Source organism: Saccostrea cucullata, unplaced genomic scaffold, assembly GCF_032062105.1.
Source record: "Saccostrea cucullata isolate Sc308-1 unplaced genomic scaffold, CSIRO_AGI_Scuc_v1 ctg26, whole genome shotgun sequence".
Classification (NCBI taxonomy): Eukaryota; Metazoa; Mollusca; class Bivalvia; order Ostreida; family Ostreidae; genus Saccostrea; species Saccostrea cuccullata.
In genome coordinates, this window is record NW_026935606.1 from 162,696 (window position 1) to 182,211 (window position 19,516).

Genomic DNA, 19,516 nt, shown 5'->3' on the forward strand with positions numbered 1-19,516 from the left:
TGCAGGATTAACTTCTAATGCATGCTTGATCTTGTAAGGGAAACAAGTCCGATTTTAATTCTTTTAATCTGAAGTTCCAGGGATCCCGTGGTGCACAAGCACACGTATTCTAGATAAGTCTACTCATTTACCAAGTCTTACTGAAATCACACCAAAACTTCTCAAATAGTGACAGTTTAAAAACTGTTTTAAGAAAGATGGACAGACAGAAAGATGAACGAATGCCCTGACACATAGAATCTTTTCGTCTCTGGCCAAAAGACCTTATCTCCGCATGACTAAAAAAGAATTGAAGAACTTCGGCATGCATACTGTAGACTTTTGTATCAGGAAGCATAGACTATACTTGCATTCATTTATGAAGACTAGAAAACAGTATCACGGTTATCTCTTTCCGCAAGTTCAAAAGTCCATACAAACAATACAAATCAGGAGCAGTTGCCATGGAGGAGTGAGCATCTTCTGCCCGACCAGTCACTCCAGGTGTGTGGGTTGGGTAGCTAAACACAGTTTTGAATAAAATCCGTTGGAGGGGGGGGGGAGAAACATGCTTGGTAGGGATTTTCCCGCTATTTTTAGGAAGTCTGCATGAAAACTGCATCTTTTTTTGTTTTTATTAGCATAAAGAAGAGTCTTTTCTTAATATTAAAAGAAGAAGAAATCTGCAGTTATTTCTTATGTGAGACTTTTAATAGGGGGAGATAACTCCCAAAATATCAGGTTTTCATATGTGCAGAATTGCACAGGTCGAGAAGAAGGTATTGAAGCTCTTCCATGGGGGTAGAAAATGTACCCTTAAAGTACATTTAAAGAAAACCTTAGGTCTTGTTCTGTTAAATGTACATAACTTATCTTGTCAGAATTTTGCACTGTTTGTTGAACAAGCCAGGGAGCTAAAAATGCAAAGTGCACCGCAAATGGATGCATAACCCAATATCCCCCATGTTTCATGATTCAAATACCCCTTGTTAGTAATTGATCACTATATCAAAGTTAGATATTTATTAATGTTCAACCAAGCCTCTATCTTTACTCCACACCAAGATATTAACAGTAGTAAAAAAAACATTTCAAGAGAACTGTGTAACAATATATCCAAGAAGTGGTGTAAATCAAATGTGGATACTTAAAAATTCAAAGAAACTTTTGGACAATTTGAAACAAGTTTTTACCAAAATCAACAGCTTAAAAAATTCAAACTTTTCAAATTAATACACAACCATTCCCCACGATAAATCAAGGTACAGGCTTTTTGAGGTCATTGACAGCTGCTTTTTCAATAAAAATGGAACTTGTAAATTTACTTCCCCTGTCATTGGTCATTTGCAAAATTATTTTGTTTAAAACATTCTGATTGTACACACAAGTACTCATCAAAAAGTTGTTTGAGTTTCTAATTGACAATATCTATGTTGTTTTTGGAGACTAGGTCTGCTCCTATTTTGTATTGTTTTAAGGACTTTTGATCTTGACTACTGTTCGTTATCTTCATACCCGTGTATGTTTCATTCAAAATTTTATCTTTCCATTGATATATAGAAGTCTGTGTAACAAGCCTGCGTTTTATTTTCTTAAAGGGGTCAGTTTTGCTTGTCCCTCACCAAGTAATGTTCTGATATCGTCATATGTTTTGCACCCTTGCCATGATCGCGAATAAACGGAAAATTCCGTAGACATGATGACCTAACAATTAGTATAAAACGCTAGGGTGCATTTGTATGGTGGCATATTTCTGCCCCTTGTGTGCAAGTTATTTTTCTATCAAATATGTCGACATGCAAGATAAATATGTTGACATGCAAGATGGTTATGTCAACATGCAACATAAATATGTTGACATGCAAGAAAATTTCAATCAAATAAATATTATAAAAAAATTTCAAAAATCTCAAATATCGCCCACATGTGACATCCAACATGCTAGATGCTACTTATTTATGTTAACATGCAAGATAAATATGTTGACATGCAACTTAGATATGTTAACATGCAACTTATTTATGTTGACATGCAACTTATTTATGTTGACATGCAACTTAGTTATGTTGACATGCAAGATAAATATGTTGACATGCAACTTAGTTATGTTGACATGCAAGATAAATATGTTGACATGCAACTTAATTATGTTGACATGCAACTTAGTTATGTTGATTTGCAACTTAGTTATGTTGACGAAAATAAATATGTTGACATGCAACTTATTTATGTTGACATGCAACTTATTTATGTTGACAGGCAAGATGAATATGTCGACATGCAACTTATTTATGTAAACATGCAACTTAGTTATGCCGACATGCAACTTATAAGTTGCATGTCAACATATTTATCTCGCATGTCAATATAATCAAGTTGCATGTCGACATAAATAAGTTGCATGTCGACATAAATAAGTTGCATGTCAACATAAATAAGTTGCATGTTAACATATCTAAGGTGCATGTCGACATAAACAAGTTGTATGTCAACATAAATTAGGTGCATGTTAACATATCTAAGTTGCATGTCAACATATTTATCTTGCACGTTATCATAAATTAGTAGCATTTAGCGTGTTGTATGTCACATGTGGGCAATATTTGAGATTTTTGAAGATTTTTTATAATTTTATTTTATTGCAATTTTTTTGCATGTCAACATATTTATGTTGCATGTTGACATAGCTATGTTGCATGTTAACATATCTATCTTGCATGTCGACATATTTGATAGAAAAATAACTTGCACACAAGGGGCATAAATATGCCACCATACATTTGAGTTAATGTTGATTGTATTTTCAGACAACAAATATATTCAGGTAATCATGTTGTACTTATTCATTTTAAAATCATTTATTTATGATACTATGTATTTTTAGTTCCATTCTCCACTAAAATTAAAATTCTGTAACATATTTTTTATTCTGATACTTAAACATGGAAATAAGGTCATAATATAAAAGCACCATGTACACAGACTTAAAAACTTTAAGTCTGCGAGGGCTCCGCTGAGATATATCCATGTATATACATGTATCTAAGGATGGGTGGGTAGGCATAATTAAATATAGTGAGAAAAACACCGAACAACTGTAATTATAAAATTAAGAAAATGCCAAAATAACAATTTGCAGTGATGTTTTTTCTTAACTACTTGTCAAAAAATGAGTATTTCAACAAAAAGCAAGCAAGTATTTCATAACTTGTGTGAAAATTTTTTCACCTTGTCTATTCCTTATCCCAATTCTGAGAGGTTTGTTATCAAAAAATGGCTTATTCCTTGCTATAAAATTTACCAAAGGAGGATGTGACATATCTGCTATCTGGGGCCCCTTTTTCCACGACGAATTATATTTAATCTACAACGATTTTGGTAGTTTTCAAACATGAGTGAATAAATACGACGCCTTTTGAATAATTTCAATAGTTCAGACATATTTTAATTATATGGAATACTGCATTATCTTTGATTTTTTAGACCCTATCACAGCTGTTTATACATGTATCTAAGGATGGGTGGGTAGGCATAGTTAAATATAGTGAGAAAAACACCGAACAACAGTAATTTTATTGTCTTTTTTAAATCAGGACACTTCGAATAAAACAAATTCAAAATTTCATGGAAATATCATTGAAAATAAAGAAGATATAAGCCCAGTTATGCAGACATCTCCCTGCAGTCATTTCATAACGTCGGCGACGTTACCATGCATAAAGTCGTAAAAAGAAAATCAAACATATCTCAACAATTTTACTAGTTTTAGTCTACTGGTATATTAAGAACAATCTCTTCTTTTTCTTTAAAATCTTCTTGAAATTTTGCTTGGATATGATGAAAATAAATTGAATAATTAAATATACTGTTATTCTTTCTTATTACATATGACTTTTACTTGTTACATATGACTGTTGAAACAATTGAATTTGATTCAGAAGACTGCATGACTTATCCTACCAGCATCGATGACCAAAGAGAGAAAGGGAAGAAAAAATGCATAATAAACAAAATAATCCAATCAATCATTTATTTTCAATAAAATAAACTCTAGAAACATGTCGAGAAATGCACAATAATTATTATCAAGATAAATATGCAAATTGAAATTACATTCCAAAATAACAAATTATTTGTAGTTATATGACAATATTTCCATTTCTAATTTTTCTCTCTGTGATAACCCTTTGAAAGTTAGCGTAGTTAATATCTTGATAATTCTACCGGAATGTAAATTAGGCATTTCAATATGTCAGGAGCTAAGGAGGCCCAATAAGCATGCAAATCTCGTGCGCATCTGTCTCTGAGTCTGACGCTAAGGAGACCAAATATACATGAAAATCTCGTGCGGCTGCCTTTGTGTTTGACGTCAGTGGGCGAGGACTATTGAAATTGGGATGGGAATCCTCGTGTAATTTAAATCTATGTCTACATGTTTTAAGTCAAAATCTACAATTTTATTTCACAATGAAGTGGAAATATAAGGAATCACTGTCTACTTAGTATAGTATGCCAGGGACATCAACAATAGTGGGAAACATGGGATAATCCATGCATAACGGGCTTCGCCCGTTATGCAAATTACCCCATGTTTCCCACTATTGTTGATGCCCTGGCATACTATACTAACTAGACAGTGATTCCTTAAAAATACACCAGGTATCACATAAAATACAGAAAGACAGAGGTTCTTTGACAGCTGTCAAAAAAAAAATGAAAAGCTGCTCATTATTTTTAAAACAGACATTCTGGATATTGCAAACATGTACATTATAAATCAAAATGTACTGTCATGATATTACAGATGTATGCATCTGTATAAAGTTTATAAAGTTTATATTAAAATAGTACATTTTTGGGGGGTAGTGTGAAAGTAGTATCCCTTGAAAATCATTTTTGACAAAGCTTTGTAATATTTTTTGTTATACTAAATATATCCAAAATGCATTTAAAGAAAAAATTCACAAAGAAGGTGCAAACATCAGATAACAATTTTCATAATGTTACACATTTTTTAACTGTTGAGATGTAACACTACTCGTAAATATAGGACTCAACTTACGTAAACAGTTGCTGAGTTTGGTAAAAGTACTAATTCCAACAAATGTTTTAAAGCAATGAAATTTGACTAACAGAAAAGTACATCAATGTAACATATTACTAGAGGTAATACCATAGGAACTACATGTATACATTTTACTTCTTATCTTTGTTACACACAATAACTCTCCCTTTCATCTAAGGAGAAGACTTTTCCTTTTCCCCAAGTTTGACGCGGAATGATCAGGTGAATAAACTTTCACCTCTCTTTGGTACAGCTGGTTTTGGACATGATGTTTCTTTAGCAGAGAGTGATAGACAATGTTCACGGATTTCTTCATATAAGTACCATTGCCTCTTGGGCTCAAGACTAGGTGCTAGGATTTCTTGAGGCAGAGGATCATTTACGGAGGGAAGGATATTCTGATCTTTCAGGAGATTGACACTGAAAGGAACAGAATTACAGAGCTCATTACATTCAACAAAACCAGGAGTCTCAGCACTTACTCGGAAATGATGATAGCCTCGAATGTTTTTCAAGAGTTTGAAGAGCTGTTCAAAGTACGACTTCCAGTCCCTAAATTGCACAGGTGTTTGTGGATCTGACACGAGCTGAGGAATGTTATGGCCTCTGTGGGGTGAATGACGGACTGTGTCTGCTATATTATTCATGGTTTCTGCTGTAGATGAATGTCATTTTACTTTCCAGACTCCAAAATGCCTGTAAGGATCAAATTTAGTGTGTCCTGCAAACATCATGGAACATTCCACAATAATATGGAATCCTAATTGAAAGGAAATACACTCCTTAATTTCATTATATGTTTAGAGATGTACATTTAGGAAGAGTTTGCATTTCATGACTATCAAAACTGACATTATACATGCATTTAACACTTTGGGAATTGAACATACTGTTACAGTTACAAACAATTGATAAATATAAATTATTTTAAAGTTTTGTAGTATGTTTGGTCAGCAATTCGCTAGGTCTACACATATTTCCGAGTATCAGTGAATACAAGTTTCATGACTGTGCATTTCTTGTCCTAAAAACGTAAACGCTGAAAATTCATGCGTATTATAAACTATCAACAGCCTTGACTGACCATTATGAAAGTTTGAAATGTAGAAAACTATAACAGGTAAATTGACCTATACCACGTGTCTGTGGTAACACGTAAACGAAGTAAACCAGCATGTTTTGTTGTTCTGTCATCAGATTGGACAATGACTATGTGCGAAATAATAACAATAGCCATATAAGGTCTTCTCGAACTATTATGCAAAAATTAAACTCTTTTGAATGAACAGAAAAATGGTGAAAAACAGTGATTTCTGCAGATCATCTGCAAATATGTACAGAACATAATGAATAAAAAATTAATAGAGACTACAATTATACTACATACATGTGAAGATTTTGGCATTTATAGTCTTCAAAACCAATATGAAGATCTCAGAGATTCAAATTAAATCTCAAATAAATACATCAAATGCAATTATTTGTGCATGATTGTACAATACTACATGTTAATATTTAGGCAAGAGTTTTCCTCATGAGGTTCTAAGAAATTCAAATGAAATCTCAAATAAAAATTCCAGTGCTCTTGATTTCAATAACTCTCCTGAAGATGTTGATAATTTTGAGTGACTGGCGGGTACACCTCCAACACTTGATGTTCTTCTGAAGACGCACCGCGACTTCTACAGTAGACACAGGCCAGAACGATGCAGGAGATGATGCCGGAAATGACACCGAGCCAGGCCAGGATGATAGAATACTGAACTCCCAATCGATAGTCCACGGTAAAAGGTAAGTTGACTGGGATATCTTTTTGCAGTTGTGAGAATTGGTCGTTTGTCTTCAGGTTTGCATTGATCATCCGTCCGAGAAGTGTGGATTCAGAGACCACTGAAAAAGTATTATGTCGATGTTTAATCATTCTATAAATATTATAATAATTACTCTGACCTAAGCTTTAAAGTCTTATAACCCAAGCTTGAAAACCAAAGAATTTTTTTTTATCGGAAATTTTTATTCCATGACATGTTTTTTTATTTGCATTTGATCGTACCTCCTAGAAACACAAGAATGCCACCAACAACGACACGTGAAGATTTAAGGAGGACAGATCTTTGGTTCACCAGGAGAAGGACAAAGCCAGCACAACACACGATGATAGCAAAGCAAGCTTCTAGCTGAATCTCCACAAAATGAGCTGTGATAGGTAATAATCAATAATTGTATTTTGTTTTATATTTGTATATTTATTTTAATTTTGCTGTTGGCAAACTTGTTAGAGACCTTTATGACGTAGACTCAAAATATCTTTTTAATTCATAGTCAGAAAATTATTCGAATTGTAGGATTTCCGTATTTTTCTGGAAGAAATTATTACAGCAAATACATCTATATATACTGTAGATCACTAAATTTTGGCGAAACAGTCATTGATTCCTTTTAATTTATTAGCGAGATTTAATTTTCACGAGTTGTGGTTATTCCTCTAAATAATCATAAGAAATATTATTATAAGCGAGAATGAAATAAAAAGTGATTTACAGTAGCATAAATTAATCCCATGTCTACATTATATGTAATTTTTTAATATCATAAGGAAGAGATTCTCTATATAAGAATACTCTATTAAAGGAGATCATCAGATGTTAAACAAGTCAGTGCATTTGAAAAGATTTTTTTATGAAAACATCCGGACTAATTAGCTTGATTTTCATTGAAACTACATGTATATGCACTCGTGGACAGTAAGAAAGTAAACTTTGAAGAATATCATGAAAAATATCATTTAATCATAACTTGAATTTATCATTATCAACATGATTAGTTAAAACGATAATGAGCTTACGCATGCCGGGTGAGTAGGCGGCGTTATCTTCCTTGGAAGAGGATAAAGAATCAGATTTGCACACTTCAGAGGGGTAACACATCTGATAATAAAATATACTGAAGGCTGCCTTCATCTAGAATACAAAAGAAAGCGAGTTTGTTAAAACTGTTCAGAAACATTTTATGCTGAATTTTAAGCCAATGGTTGTACGAGTCTTGCCATTTTTATGATGTTTAACATATTCTTGAGTGAAGAAAAAAGTTTTGAGATGCATTTTCGGGTCACAGACACAATGTCCGCCCGTGTTTTGTTGAGGATTGACTCTCTGGAAGATAAGCTCGGTGTCTGAGATGCATTCATTTTGTAAACATTTTCCCCACTGCTCGATTGTAGGGACTTTTAAAAAAATACCCAATGGTATGTCCCTTCTGCTAAACATGCTAAAGGCTTAAACCACATTAACTGAAATTAGGTTTACATGTTTTCGAACAGACTTTAGTTAACAATAAACACATAATTAATAGTGAATTATGACAAAACAGTGTCAGAGAGCAAAATATTTCAAGGTTTTCAAGGTCATTGACGCTGACCAAAAAAAATTAACTCAATATCATTATGTGTGTTAAATCAATGAAGATACATACATGTAACTTGAAGGGAATTCTTCCAAAGAACTAAATATCAATTTTCTAAACTTACTCCCTTTGGGTACAGTTCATTGGTGATGTACACAACAAGCCATCCTGGTGTTAACATGGCGACTGTCCAACATGTCAAGGTCACTCCAATTAGCACCAAGGAAACAAAAGACAATTTGGAAGCCATTCTTCTAAATGAATAAATAAATTTGATGTTTAGTTAGAATGTAAAATGATTTTGTATGACATCATGAGAAAGAGAATGAGAGAGATTTCACATACTCGATTAAATGACATTTTTTTTGCTAAAACAAAAAAGAATTGAGCACCAAAACGATGTAAACAAAAAACAAATATGCCGAATAATGGCTGTATTTAGTAAACTGTGACAGGATTTTAATTTTTATTGAATAAAATAATTGACAAATTAAATTATTTAGTGGTTATAGACTTATTTATCGCTTCGTATTCATGCATAATAGTGATTTGGGATATATACGACATCGGATTCGATACAGTCGGTAAGAATTAATTTCTAAACTTAATTTATTGTCTCGTCAATTGATTTAAATTTTATGTCATGCCTACAATAAAGATGATTAAATTTTACTTCCAAGACATTTAGATCGTATTTATTTTATCAAAAACGCACAATTTTCGCGGCGGAGCAGAGATACTAACAGGTTCGTTTTGAGAAGACTTTTTTTACCGTAATTTTAAAAGAGTGATTTTTTAAAGTTCTCAAATTGATATTTTATAGTCTCTAAAAATGTTTTCATGATAATTAATATCTGTACATATGTGATAACAATTAGCTAAAAAAAAAAACGATGGTGATAACTTACGCTCTAAATTCAGATGTCACACAGGATTATATGACGAAATAATATTATGAATGGGTAAAATTAGGTCAATATTTAACAGCTGACCATATTTTTTGTTTAACTGTAATTTATCTAACTTGAAACGTGAATTAACTTTGAAAGTAAATATCTCTCTTTTTGCAAATAAAATAAAAAATCTAACAAATATACGATCTCTTCAGCAACAGCTAGAGGAATTGTGAAAACTGAATAGATTCTCAGGTAACTGTCATCGGATCAACTCTTATTTATGATTAAAATAAACAATTCAGCACTTTTTTTAAATTAATGGTAAGATGTATTTACAATGTGGCTGCTTATTGCTACTCTAAACATGCTAAATTCATTCGTACACGATATACATGAAAGACAGAGGAAATTCGAGCAACTGAAAATTCGTCAGCGTCCCTTCCTTACAAAAACACTTCCTAAATCAGTAAAATTAGTTCTAAAATGACGAACGTAGTCACTGCAAACAAATTATCAATCACAGAGATGTTTTAGTAAGATTAAGACTGTTAAATTTATTTTCTGTATCCTACTTGTACGAGATCTGGCTGAAGCTGAAAGTTTGTCAACTTTGACTTGAAATTAAAAACTATTTGCACATAAAATCAAAATTCCAACAAATACGTTCTCTAGAAACATTTATTTTTAATCATTTCTAAGAACTTACATTATTGCAAGGTAATCCAATTTATTGCAAAAGCACTTTTTGTAAGAGCCCACTTTTCACGACTTTTCACCGTTTTTTGATGTAACTGCGCATGCGTGGACTCTTTTTTTGGAGTCTTTTCTGGACTGAAATTCTCACTTCCGTTAACGCCGTTTTTGGAGTTCGTCTAGAATGATTAAGCGACTCACTGTCACGTGTGACCGTAAAAATCCCCCCAAAGCTTTTCCCTTTATGTTCTACCTGTATTAAACAACCACCTGTCTAACGCGACCAACGACCGTGATTTTCCTGACCATTTTTTGAACTTTCAAGCAATTTTACCTGAATTTAACGACTACATAATTTCCGATTCCTACTTTCGATTTAGATCTAGCATTCTGGTTCAAAACAACTACAGACACGCTTTTATTTCATTTAATAATTATAAAATGCGAGTTTTACGACTAAAATAACATTAACACATAAATATTTTTACTTACGCTTTGATATTTATTGAATATACATTAAAATCTAAAACACAAACATCACGTTTTTCTGTCCAGTGATTGAGCGCCATTTTGAAAATAGACGTTCGAGGTCGATCCCGATGTCATTTCATGCTAGGGGCCTATAAGGGCCAAATATATATTCAGCTGTAAAAAGTGCCTTTTTAACTTTAATTAACAAGTAACCAAACCCTAGATGTTTATTTAAGTGCATTGTGTCACCAATGGGTATGTAAACACACGCTAGCTAGTACCCACACCAGGAGATAATTGAAATACCTGGTCACAAACAGGCAATTAGACACGGTAGTTCAGTAATGAAAAAAATTATGTAGGTTATATAAAAATTTAATTCATAAATATAATTTAATTTGACACCAAGTGCATAACAAAAATCATGATACAGTTTTAATTCTTAGTAATATGCAAAACATATGAAGTTATATATATAGGCTATCATGTTATTAAAAAAAAACTATTATTAGGAAAAATATCTGCAGCTTTTTTATACTGTATGTAAATAATATTAATATTTTCAGATGTTCACAATATTTCCCAATAATCACTTGATCTTGAGAAGAAAATTTTTTAAAGATTTTACCATCATATTCCTCAAACAGGGCAATTGTAAAAGCATTTTAGATTTGAGCAGTACCTATTAAAAGAGGAAATAAATAGAAGGTGTTATAAAATACATTCAACATACACGTGTGATATTTTTGGCATTGTACATTTGAACACTGCGGAAAGTAAGCAACCTGTATTAAGAGACCACCTGTCATATGTGACTTTTTTCTTTCTCCGTTGGAAGTTCTCTTAATACAGGTTTGACTGAATAATATGAACAAGTCTATGGCACGCCAAATTCACAAAAATGAGATAAACCTAGTTTCACAATTGATAAACTAGGTTTATCGACTGTAAACTATAGTTTACAAACCGTAAACTATAGTTAACGATTCGTTAAGTATAGTGTTCATCAGTAAAACTATATTTAACGGTCGTTAACTATAGTTTACGAATGCTAATCTAAGTTTTTATGTCTGAATAAAGCGTTAACAATAGATTTTGTTGATAAACATAGATTCACGTTTGTAAACTATAGTTTACAATCGTAAAGTATAGTGAAGAGTTGTTAATCATAGTTTCACAAATTGTGAAACTATATTTATCAGATCGTTAACTATAGTTAACGGTTTGTAAACTATAGTTTACAAATCGTGAAACTGTATTTATCAGATAATCTATGTTTTGCAATCGCAAATGATTGTTTTCAATGTTAAGTATAGTTTACGGTTGTGAAACATAGATTTTCGCGTTAACTACGGTTTACAGATGTAAAATATAGATTATCGTTGTTAACTATAGTTTACAGTCCGTAAACTATACTAGTAGTTTACAACCGATAAACCTAGACTATCGACTGTGAAACTATGTTTTGCTCATTTTTGTGGATTTGGCGTGCCATACAAGCCCATTTTTGGTTAATTTTCAATAGTTTGCGTAAAATCAATGAACACTTTGAATTAGTTACATGTAGTAAAAGTAGAATGTCCTTCGTTATTTTTCTATAAACAAATATTTTATATAGAAACTCTCTGGCGATGAAAGCTGAATTGTAGCATTATGCTTTTATTTATCATTATGTCTTGGACCATACTTATCCACAGCGTGGTGATCAAAGATAAAAATAGTATATCATAACGCTACAGTTTTCAGCTGTAGTGATGATGTAACCCGGTAAGATTTTAATCATTAATATACCATTCACAAATCAATGAAATATTTTACCTGATTATATTTATATATTTGGTATTTATGAACATGATGAATAAAGATAAGAAAGATGACGGATGAAAATAATGTCATTGAAACAATTTAATAGTGTATTTCCTACGTTACCCTGAAATACGAACAAAATTTAGTGTACTTTAAATGCATGGAATGTGTAGTCCGTTAAAAATCCACATGAAAATTAAGTACCGGAAGTTGCACAACTGTATCCATTCAATAATGGTTGTTAATTAAAATAAAAATTAGGATTCACTTTGTGTTGATGTGCCCTCAGTTAAAAAGACTTTATATAGTTCTGCATTGACACATTTTTCACATCAATAAGAGCTACTGTTACCCAAACATATTCATGATATTGTAATGCATCATTTTATCTTAAAGTTATCAAAAACAGCGGGGTTTTTCTGTTGTTTTTTTTATCCGCGTCTGTGCTTACATCTACACGTGTGGACACAAGTAGGTCACGGAACCATTGCCCCTGTGAGGGGAACGAAGGTTTAACAATGAATAAACTAGCTACTGTGAAATATTCATGTCACCCAATGCAGCACTTAATAAGAATTGTACAACTCTAAAATTAATTAAAGTGCAAATGCATGTACTTTTACACTCAGTCTCTGAATAAACAAATGGATGCAAATTTCATGAATTAACAATGCCATGTAAATCCTGGAATTTATTTTCAGTACAGCAGTACCTGGATGCTCCATCTTCCCTTTACTTTTTGCCACTATATCTTAACATGAAACCACAACATAAGATTAAAATCTTGAAATCTTACCGATGCCTGTATGTGAACACACTACATGTCTCCCTTTCTATGTAAACAAAGAACCACAGACTCGCGATTGCAGACTTAACGGGGGAAAGGCTCAAGTAATAATAGACTTACGATTTGACGATTTTATGCCCTCGAAATCGAAGTTCTTGGGTATACAGGTTTTACCCTGTCCGTCCGTCTGTCTACAGCTGTCTTTGTATTTGCCCGTAAAAAAATTTTGCCCACGACTTTTGAGGTGGTGGGACTATGGCTTTCATATTTAACACAAGGTGTATTCCTTGTGACAAGATTTTGACCTCTCGACATTGACCATAGTGTTAGAAGATCGTACCAAACTTTAACCTTGGCAATGACTTATGCCAACAGTTAAAAATAGGGTTTTTATATTTCACAGGTGTATTCATTGTAACATTTTTAAGACCTTGCTTAAGGTACCAATACTTTTGGTCTTTGGAGTTTGACATGAATTTGAGAAAATTCAACCCTCTCTATTACCTGTCTTACGGGAGCATCAATTCAATGTTTCACAAACACATTTTGTTGTTAACAAAAACATCTAATATGACTCTGCATCAATAAATTATTCAATATTTCACCTTGTTCACTTTTTTCATATATTACTGTAACATAAAGCTGATTTGAGAGACCTATTTAAAGTAAAAGAATTGGGTAAACGATTTACTTTATCGAATCCCTCTCATCCTTCAATGTAAACATCAAGACCACAATCTGTACATGTAGCTAATTTACATGTCATTGTATCTATATAATGTGCTGAATATATGGCAGGAAACCACTAGGCTTATATACGAGGGTCATTCAAAAAGTTCGTAGACTTTTGACCTAACTTTTTTTATTTTACGTCATATTATATCCAAATTTAGTACACATATTTTAACAAAAAATTCGAATAATTTGAGAAAAAAATGGCATATTTATAAAAAGATATCCGTGTCGTCAATGTGGATATAAGGGAAATGATAAAGATGATGAACCTGAGATAGAAACTGTACAGGCAGTTGAGACAACATTGGCTGGTGCTGGACTTGTGATTGAATCGTCCGATTCAATCTCTCTACCACTCAAAAAATGTATTTTCCATTTCATACAAATAAACGGCTTATATTTCATACATTTCCTTGTTTATACAGAATGTTTTCAGTTTGTTAAAGAAATTTCCCGAATGCAAAGTTTTACTTCTAAGGTTGTCTGCATTCCCATGCTTTGTACCCGGCCTGTGTCGTATTTCTAGATCATAAGTACCAAGAAATTTAATCCATCTGGCCACCTGTACTTGGGGGTCTTTAAAACTCATAAGCCACTTTAGTGCACTATGGTCAGTGTACACAATTGTCTCATGGCCATACAAGTAATGTCGAAAATGTTTACAGGCAAATACTACTGCCAAAAGCTCCTTTCTAGTTATACACTATTTCCGCTCACTTTTCGATAGAGTCCTACTGGCATAAAATATTACTCGAACTTTACCATCTATTTCTTGAGAACGAACTGCACCGAGACCTACTTGACTTGCGTTTGTGTCTAAAATAAACTGTGCCGAAGAAGTCAGGGTATGCAAGAATTGGAGCAGTGACTAAATGGTGCTTAAGTTTAAACCTAAATAGAGTTTTGGCTAGTGAGGAGAAAACTGCATTAAATCTCCTATAATAACTACAAAGACCAACAAAAGAACGCACTTCACTTACATCTATGGGAACAGGCCAGTCTGTTACTACTGCTATTTTCTGAGGGTCGGTGTGAACTCCATGTTCTGAAACACGGTATCCCAAAAACAAAATCTCTTTCTTGAACAAGGTAATTTAGAAGGTTTCAGCTTTAGTCCTGCCTCGTGTATTTTCTGAAACACTTGCTCCAGATTTTGAAGTATCTCTTCAAAAGTGCTTCAAAGACAATAATATCGTCAATATATAGCTGTACACTAAACATATTTAAAAATTTAACCCGGCGAGAACTGTCTCCATCAGAGTCTGTTACAGAGTCCAAAGGGCATTACTGAAAATTTAAAAAGCCCATTTCTTGTGCCAAAAGCTGTTTATGGTTTTTCAGCTTCATCCATTTCCACTTGCCAATACCCCGAATGAAGGTCTAGGGTGCAAAACCAGAGAGCTTCTTGTAGACGATCAAGGGAGTCATCGATTCGCGGCAAGGGATAATCATCTTTCACTTTCTACCTTTTCATTTAGCATCACTGAATTAATCATATAATCATCCTCAGATTTAACTACGTACACTATCGAAGTGACTCCAACAACTGTATTTCTATAAATGGTTTGCACCTGCTCCGACATATTCATCAAACGCACCGTGACATTCTTAGTTGGGTTAACCAATGTTCTAGCCATTCGTGCTTTACTGCCGTCATCAATCTTTTTGATAGGCTCTATCAGTATAGGTCCTTTTACCTGATCTCCTGGAGGTGACAATAACTGCCCAGAACAACTCATCTCACTATTTTGGGGAATTGTTTTATTTTCCTCACGACTAACAATTAAGCAACCTATTTGGTCCTGTAAATGCAGTTCATGTTTTACTTTTCATTTTAGTATGTGCTATATCCACTAAGCATTGACCTGATCGAAGGAAGTCCAAGCCTAGAATTCCGTCTGCTTTAATGTTTGCCACGATAGCTTGGCAGTAAACCTCGTGGTCTCCTAACTTAAAAAGAAAGTTACCTAGTCCCTTCACTTTTAACGTAGTTCCATCAGCAGCTACTATGTTCTGTGATATCATTTCTAGGTGAATATTACCCGACTTTACCATTTCATCATACAGGTCTTTCAATCAAAATAGTAAGTGTTGCCCCAGTATCAATTAGTAAATTACAAGGAACATGGTTCACTTGAGCTTTTATGAAAAGACCTAATTCTAGACCTGTTTTTGCACGTAGCTGTACTAGATTTGATAGTATCTCTTTTCTCTGGTGATGACCGTTCTACTGCTTTATTGTTCTTCGCATATGGTCTGGTTCTTGGTACCTGGACTGGCTTAGATTAGTTCTTCAAAACGCAGTCTTTTATTTTGTGTCCACGCCTCCCACAATGATGGCATTCTAATTTTCTAAAGATATATGTATCTCATCCCTTAGCTTCTGAAATTCTTCTCTTACACTGTCATCACCATGACTTACATTTTTAACGTCTTGATCCCTTGTGGCATTTCTAGCAAACCCAACATCATGTCTTCTTTGCCTTTCTGCTCTGCAAAATGCTTCAATTTCGACTGCCAGTCGCACTGCATCATTTAGTGACTTTGGTTCACTCTGCTGAATACGGAGTCGCATGTCAAAGTCTGTCAGTGCATCCACAAAATGGTCTTCGGCGATCATTTCTGTTACTTCAGGGGGGGGGGGGGCAGTTGGATAGTCCAAGTGAGTTAATCGGCGAATACCTTCATCTATCTCTGGCAAAGTTTCTGTGGATTTCTGCCTTTTCTCCCTCAGCATTGCTCTTTATAACTCAGTTTGGTTTGCCGGTGCAAACCTGGCCTGTAAAGCATCGTACAAATCCTGATATGTACAAGCAGTGCCTGGGCTCATATTTCCTAGGAGGGCTCATATTTCCTAGGACAGTTTGAGCCTGTCCTCTTATCGAAGCTGCCAAGTGCAAACTTTTCTGTTGAGCGCTTCTCATATTTATGTCACAACAGGCTTCAAAGTGTACCTTGTAATCAATCCAAGATCCTACTCCATCATATGTGGCTGGTTTCATCACTGTTTGTCCAAAGGTTTTCAGTTGCTATATTTGTTGCAGTGTCGAAACTGGATTTTGGCTGTTGAACAGATAATGAACCAGTCTCTGCATTTCAGCTGTGTGACCAGGTCACATTTATACTTGTTTGTACTTGTTGACGGAGTTACATAGCCACTAAAACTCCAAGGCAATCCTGTTGTTGGAATAGATCCAGGGAGGGTTGTTTGCTTAACCTGTCCTGATAGATCATACTTGCTTGGTTTCCCAGACGTAGTCGTACTTCTATCTTTAATTTCTTCTTCCTAAAACAGGGTTTAACTCGGCTTTCGGGACATAAAGTACCTATAGTCTTCTGTACCACCCGTAGCACCCTTTTCTCTGTCCAAGGTTTTCGTGTATTTAGTTGTAAATTCATCTAAACTAGATTCAAGTGGCCTGTATCCAGTATCTATTCCCGAATCTGGTATCTTTGCTGGATTTGCAGACGTCTTTGGTGTAGATTTCATTCTACCTTAAGATTCCCTTAACTTCTCCCGCATAGCGTCTATAGAGCTTAGGTCAGCCAAACGTTCAGCTTCTATATCAGACATTGACTTCTTTACTGTTTTCTTAAGGATTCCTCTTTTTATTAATAATGACAAGTACACTGAACCTAGCTAGATTAAAAACCTTGTCACGCTATACTTGCCCTGGCAACACTGGACCTGGTAAACAGTACTTGGTAACAACGCACTTGGCTCTCTGTACCTGGTTATACTGGACCTGGTAAACTGCACTTGTTAAAATGTCCTTGGTAACACAATACCTGGCTCTGCGTACCTGATACCTAAATAGCACTTGGTAAACTGGACTTGTTACATAATATTTTTGTCTTACTTTAAAACTTCTATCCCCTTACTGGCTGCCACCAAAATGTAACGTGTACCCCTGCGTAGGGGTCTTATAGGGAATTAATTATTTTTTTTTTCATTGGTTTTACCAGTTTTCTACTAGCTTGAGTTAAACTTTGCGCACAATTTGAGTGATTTTGCCATTTTCGAAATCAATGCAGGGGTAACGTTCTATGTAAAAATACTAAATTCTGGTGATTACCTCCCAACCCCACCCCATCCTCCAAAAATACTTAAAATTGGTTTATAAAAATGTACAGCATACTCATAATTTTCAACACAACAATTAAATATTTTTGATGTATTTGACTAAGCAAAAAAATTGAATGAAACTCATTCTTCAATAAATGGAAATTCCAGCATGATTATGGTGTATTTGGCTGCCGTGGCAACTGAAATGTTATTTTTAAAATCATTTTCAGAAACTGCACAATACCTGCTTTCAGAATATATTTACACTGGTATATACAAAAACTACAAGAAATACTCAAAAAATACATTGAAATCTTGACATTAATTTGTCTAAATATGCTTAAAATCTTTGCCATGGAAGGGGGTTAACTCGTTTTCAACATCCGGTACCTGCATTAATTCTTCAAAAAGAAAAATGCTCAAAGAGTATACAATGGACTATATGTGAACAGAAACACTGCTAATTACTTATATTGGGAAAATTAATGGAAATAATGAATTCAATTTTATTATTCTTGGTCTAATATAATGCCAAGCATGTTTAAATCTATTACAAATCGTGTAATTAACTGCTAATAACCATTTTCTCTGTATCAATTTTAATGGCAGATTTCTCTAACATCATAAAACAACGCCCCAATTAGAACTCTTTAGTGTGCAGTGTTTAGGACTCCCTTTAAATCTTAGATCCAACGTTAGTAATATGGTTTAATATTCTTCTCTAACACTCTAGGTAGATCGTTACACTTGGGTACTTCCACGCCTTGAACAAATTTAAAAACCATATCAGGGCACTGTGTACCTGGATGACTGAAAACTGGCATGTTTATAAGGTAATCATAGCCAACTGGCAACTTACGTATATGTCCAGCTGGCTGTGACTTGAAGGACTCGAACGTTCGTGTTGAGGCAACTTTAGATGGTAGGCGGTTCCAGTTTAGTATTGTTATCGGAAAGAATGAGTTATTATGTACATCTATTCGAATGTGCGGTAGACAGAACGTGTGCTTGCCTCTGGTCCTGCTGTGACTAGAAGTTGGGTATAGATTTGCAGGAATAGCCTCTAATACATGCTTGATCTTGTAAAGCAAAGCAAGTCTGATTTTCATTCTTCTAATCTGGAGTTGCAGGGATCCAAAACTGCACAACATATTCAAGGAATGGTCGAACTACACTCAGATATGTTGCAGATGTTCCAGATGCCCGGCATCCCCTTACGTACCGCCTGATATATGAAACCCATTGTCTTGTTGGATTTAGATGCAATGTTAATAATGAGGTTTTCTGGGTGGAATGCCATCTGCCAGTTCTCCTCCCATCTAGTCATTACGTCTAGATCCTTATGTGAGGTATATGCATCAGCCTTGTTTGTAAATGATCTGCATAGGATGCAGTCCTCTGCAAAAAGGCGAGCATCTGACAGTGTCCTTTCAGATAGGTTGTTGATGTTGATTCTGAGCCAGTCCGTTGATGGTGGACACCTAGTGAGTTACACAGGAACACTTTGAATTGAATCAATATTAACTGTCTGAGATGATGAAATTCTCATCTAGGTGGTCCATGATTTGGCAATGTATAACATGCTACAGAAGTTTACAAAGGAGAGATGTTAATGA

General features: G+C 34.2%; 1 protein-coding gene across 2 annotated transcripts; it reads right to left on the reverse strand.

Annotated features, from left to right (window-relative positions):
* Nucleotides 1-3,995: 3,995 nt before the first annotated feature.
* LOC134243410 (uncharacterized) lies at nucleotides 3,996-13,286 on the reverse strand. Of its 2 annotated transcripts, none has more exons than XM_062725661.1 (5): nucleotides 13,220-13,286; nucleotides 8,571-8,700; nucleotides 7,890-8,004; nucleotides 7,098-7,241; nucleotides 3,996-6,934 (listed from the first exon to the last, which is right to left on the reverse strand). In XM_062725661.1, exons 2-5 carry the CDS (start codon nucleotides 8,694-8,696, stop codon nucleotides 6,636-6,638), a joined length of 684 nt encoding a protein of 227 aa, XP_062581645.1. In that variant the 5' UTR covers nucleotides 8,697-8,700; nucleotides 13,220-13,286; the 3' UTR covers nucleotides 3,996-6,635. The 2 variants fall into 2 exon arrangements, with proteins under 2 accessions (XP_062581645.1, XP_062581644.1); XM_062725660.1 differs by lacking the exon at nucleotides 13,220-13,286 and adding an exon at nucleotides 10,528-10,836.
* Nucleotides 13,287-19,516: the final 6,230 nt, after the last annotated feature.

Excerpts from the sequence above, each read along its gene's own strand:
- LOC134243410 (XM_062725660.1), bottom strand. The coding sequence starts at position 10,604 with ATGGCGCTCAATCACTGGACAGAAAAACGTGATGTTTGTGTTTTAGAT. Across the intron at positions 8,701-10,527 it reads TATTCAATAAATATCAAAGC|AAGAATGGCTTCCAAATTGT; the intron begins GTAAGTAAAAAT and ends TTATTCATTTAG. Across the intron at positions 7,242-7,889 it reads CGCCTACTCACCCGGCATGC|CTCATTTTGTGGAGATTCAG; the intron begins GTAAGCTCATTA and ends TACCTATCACAG.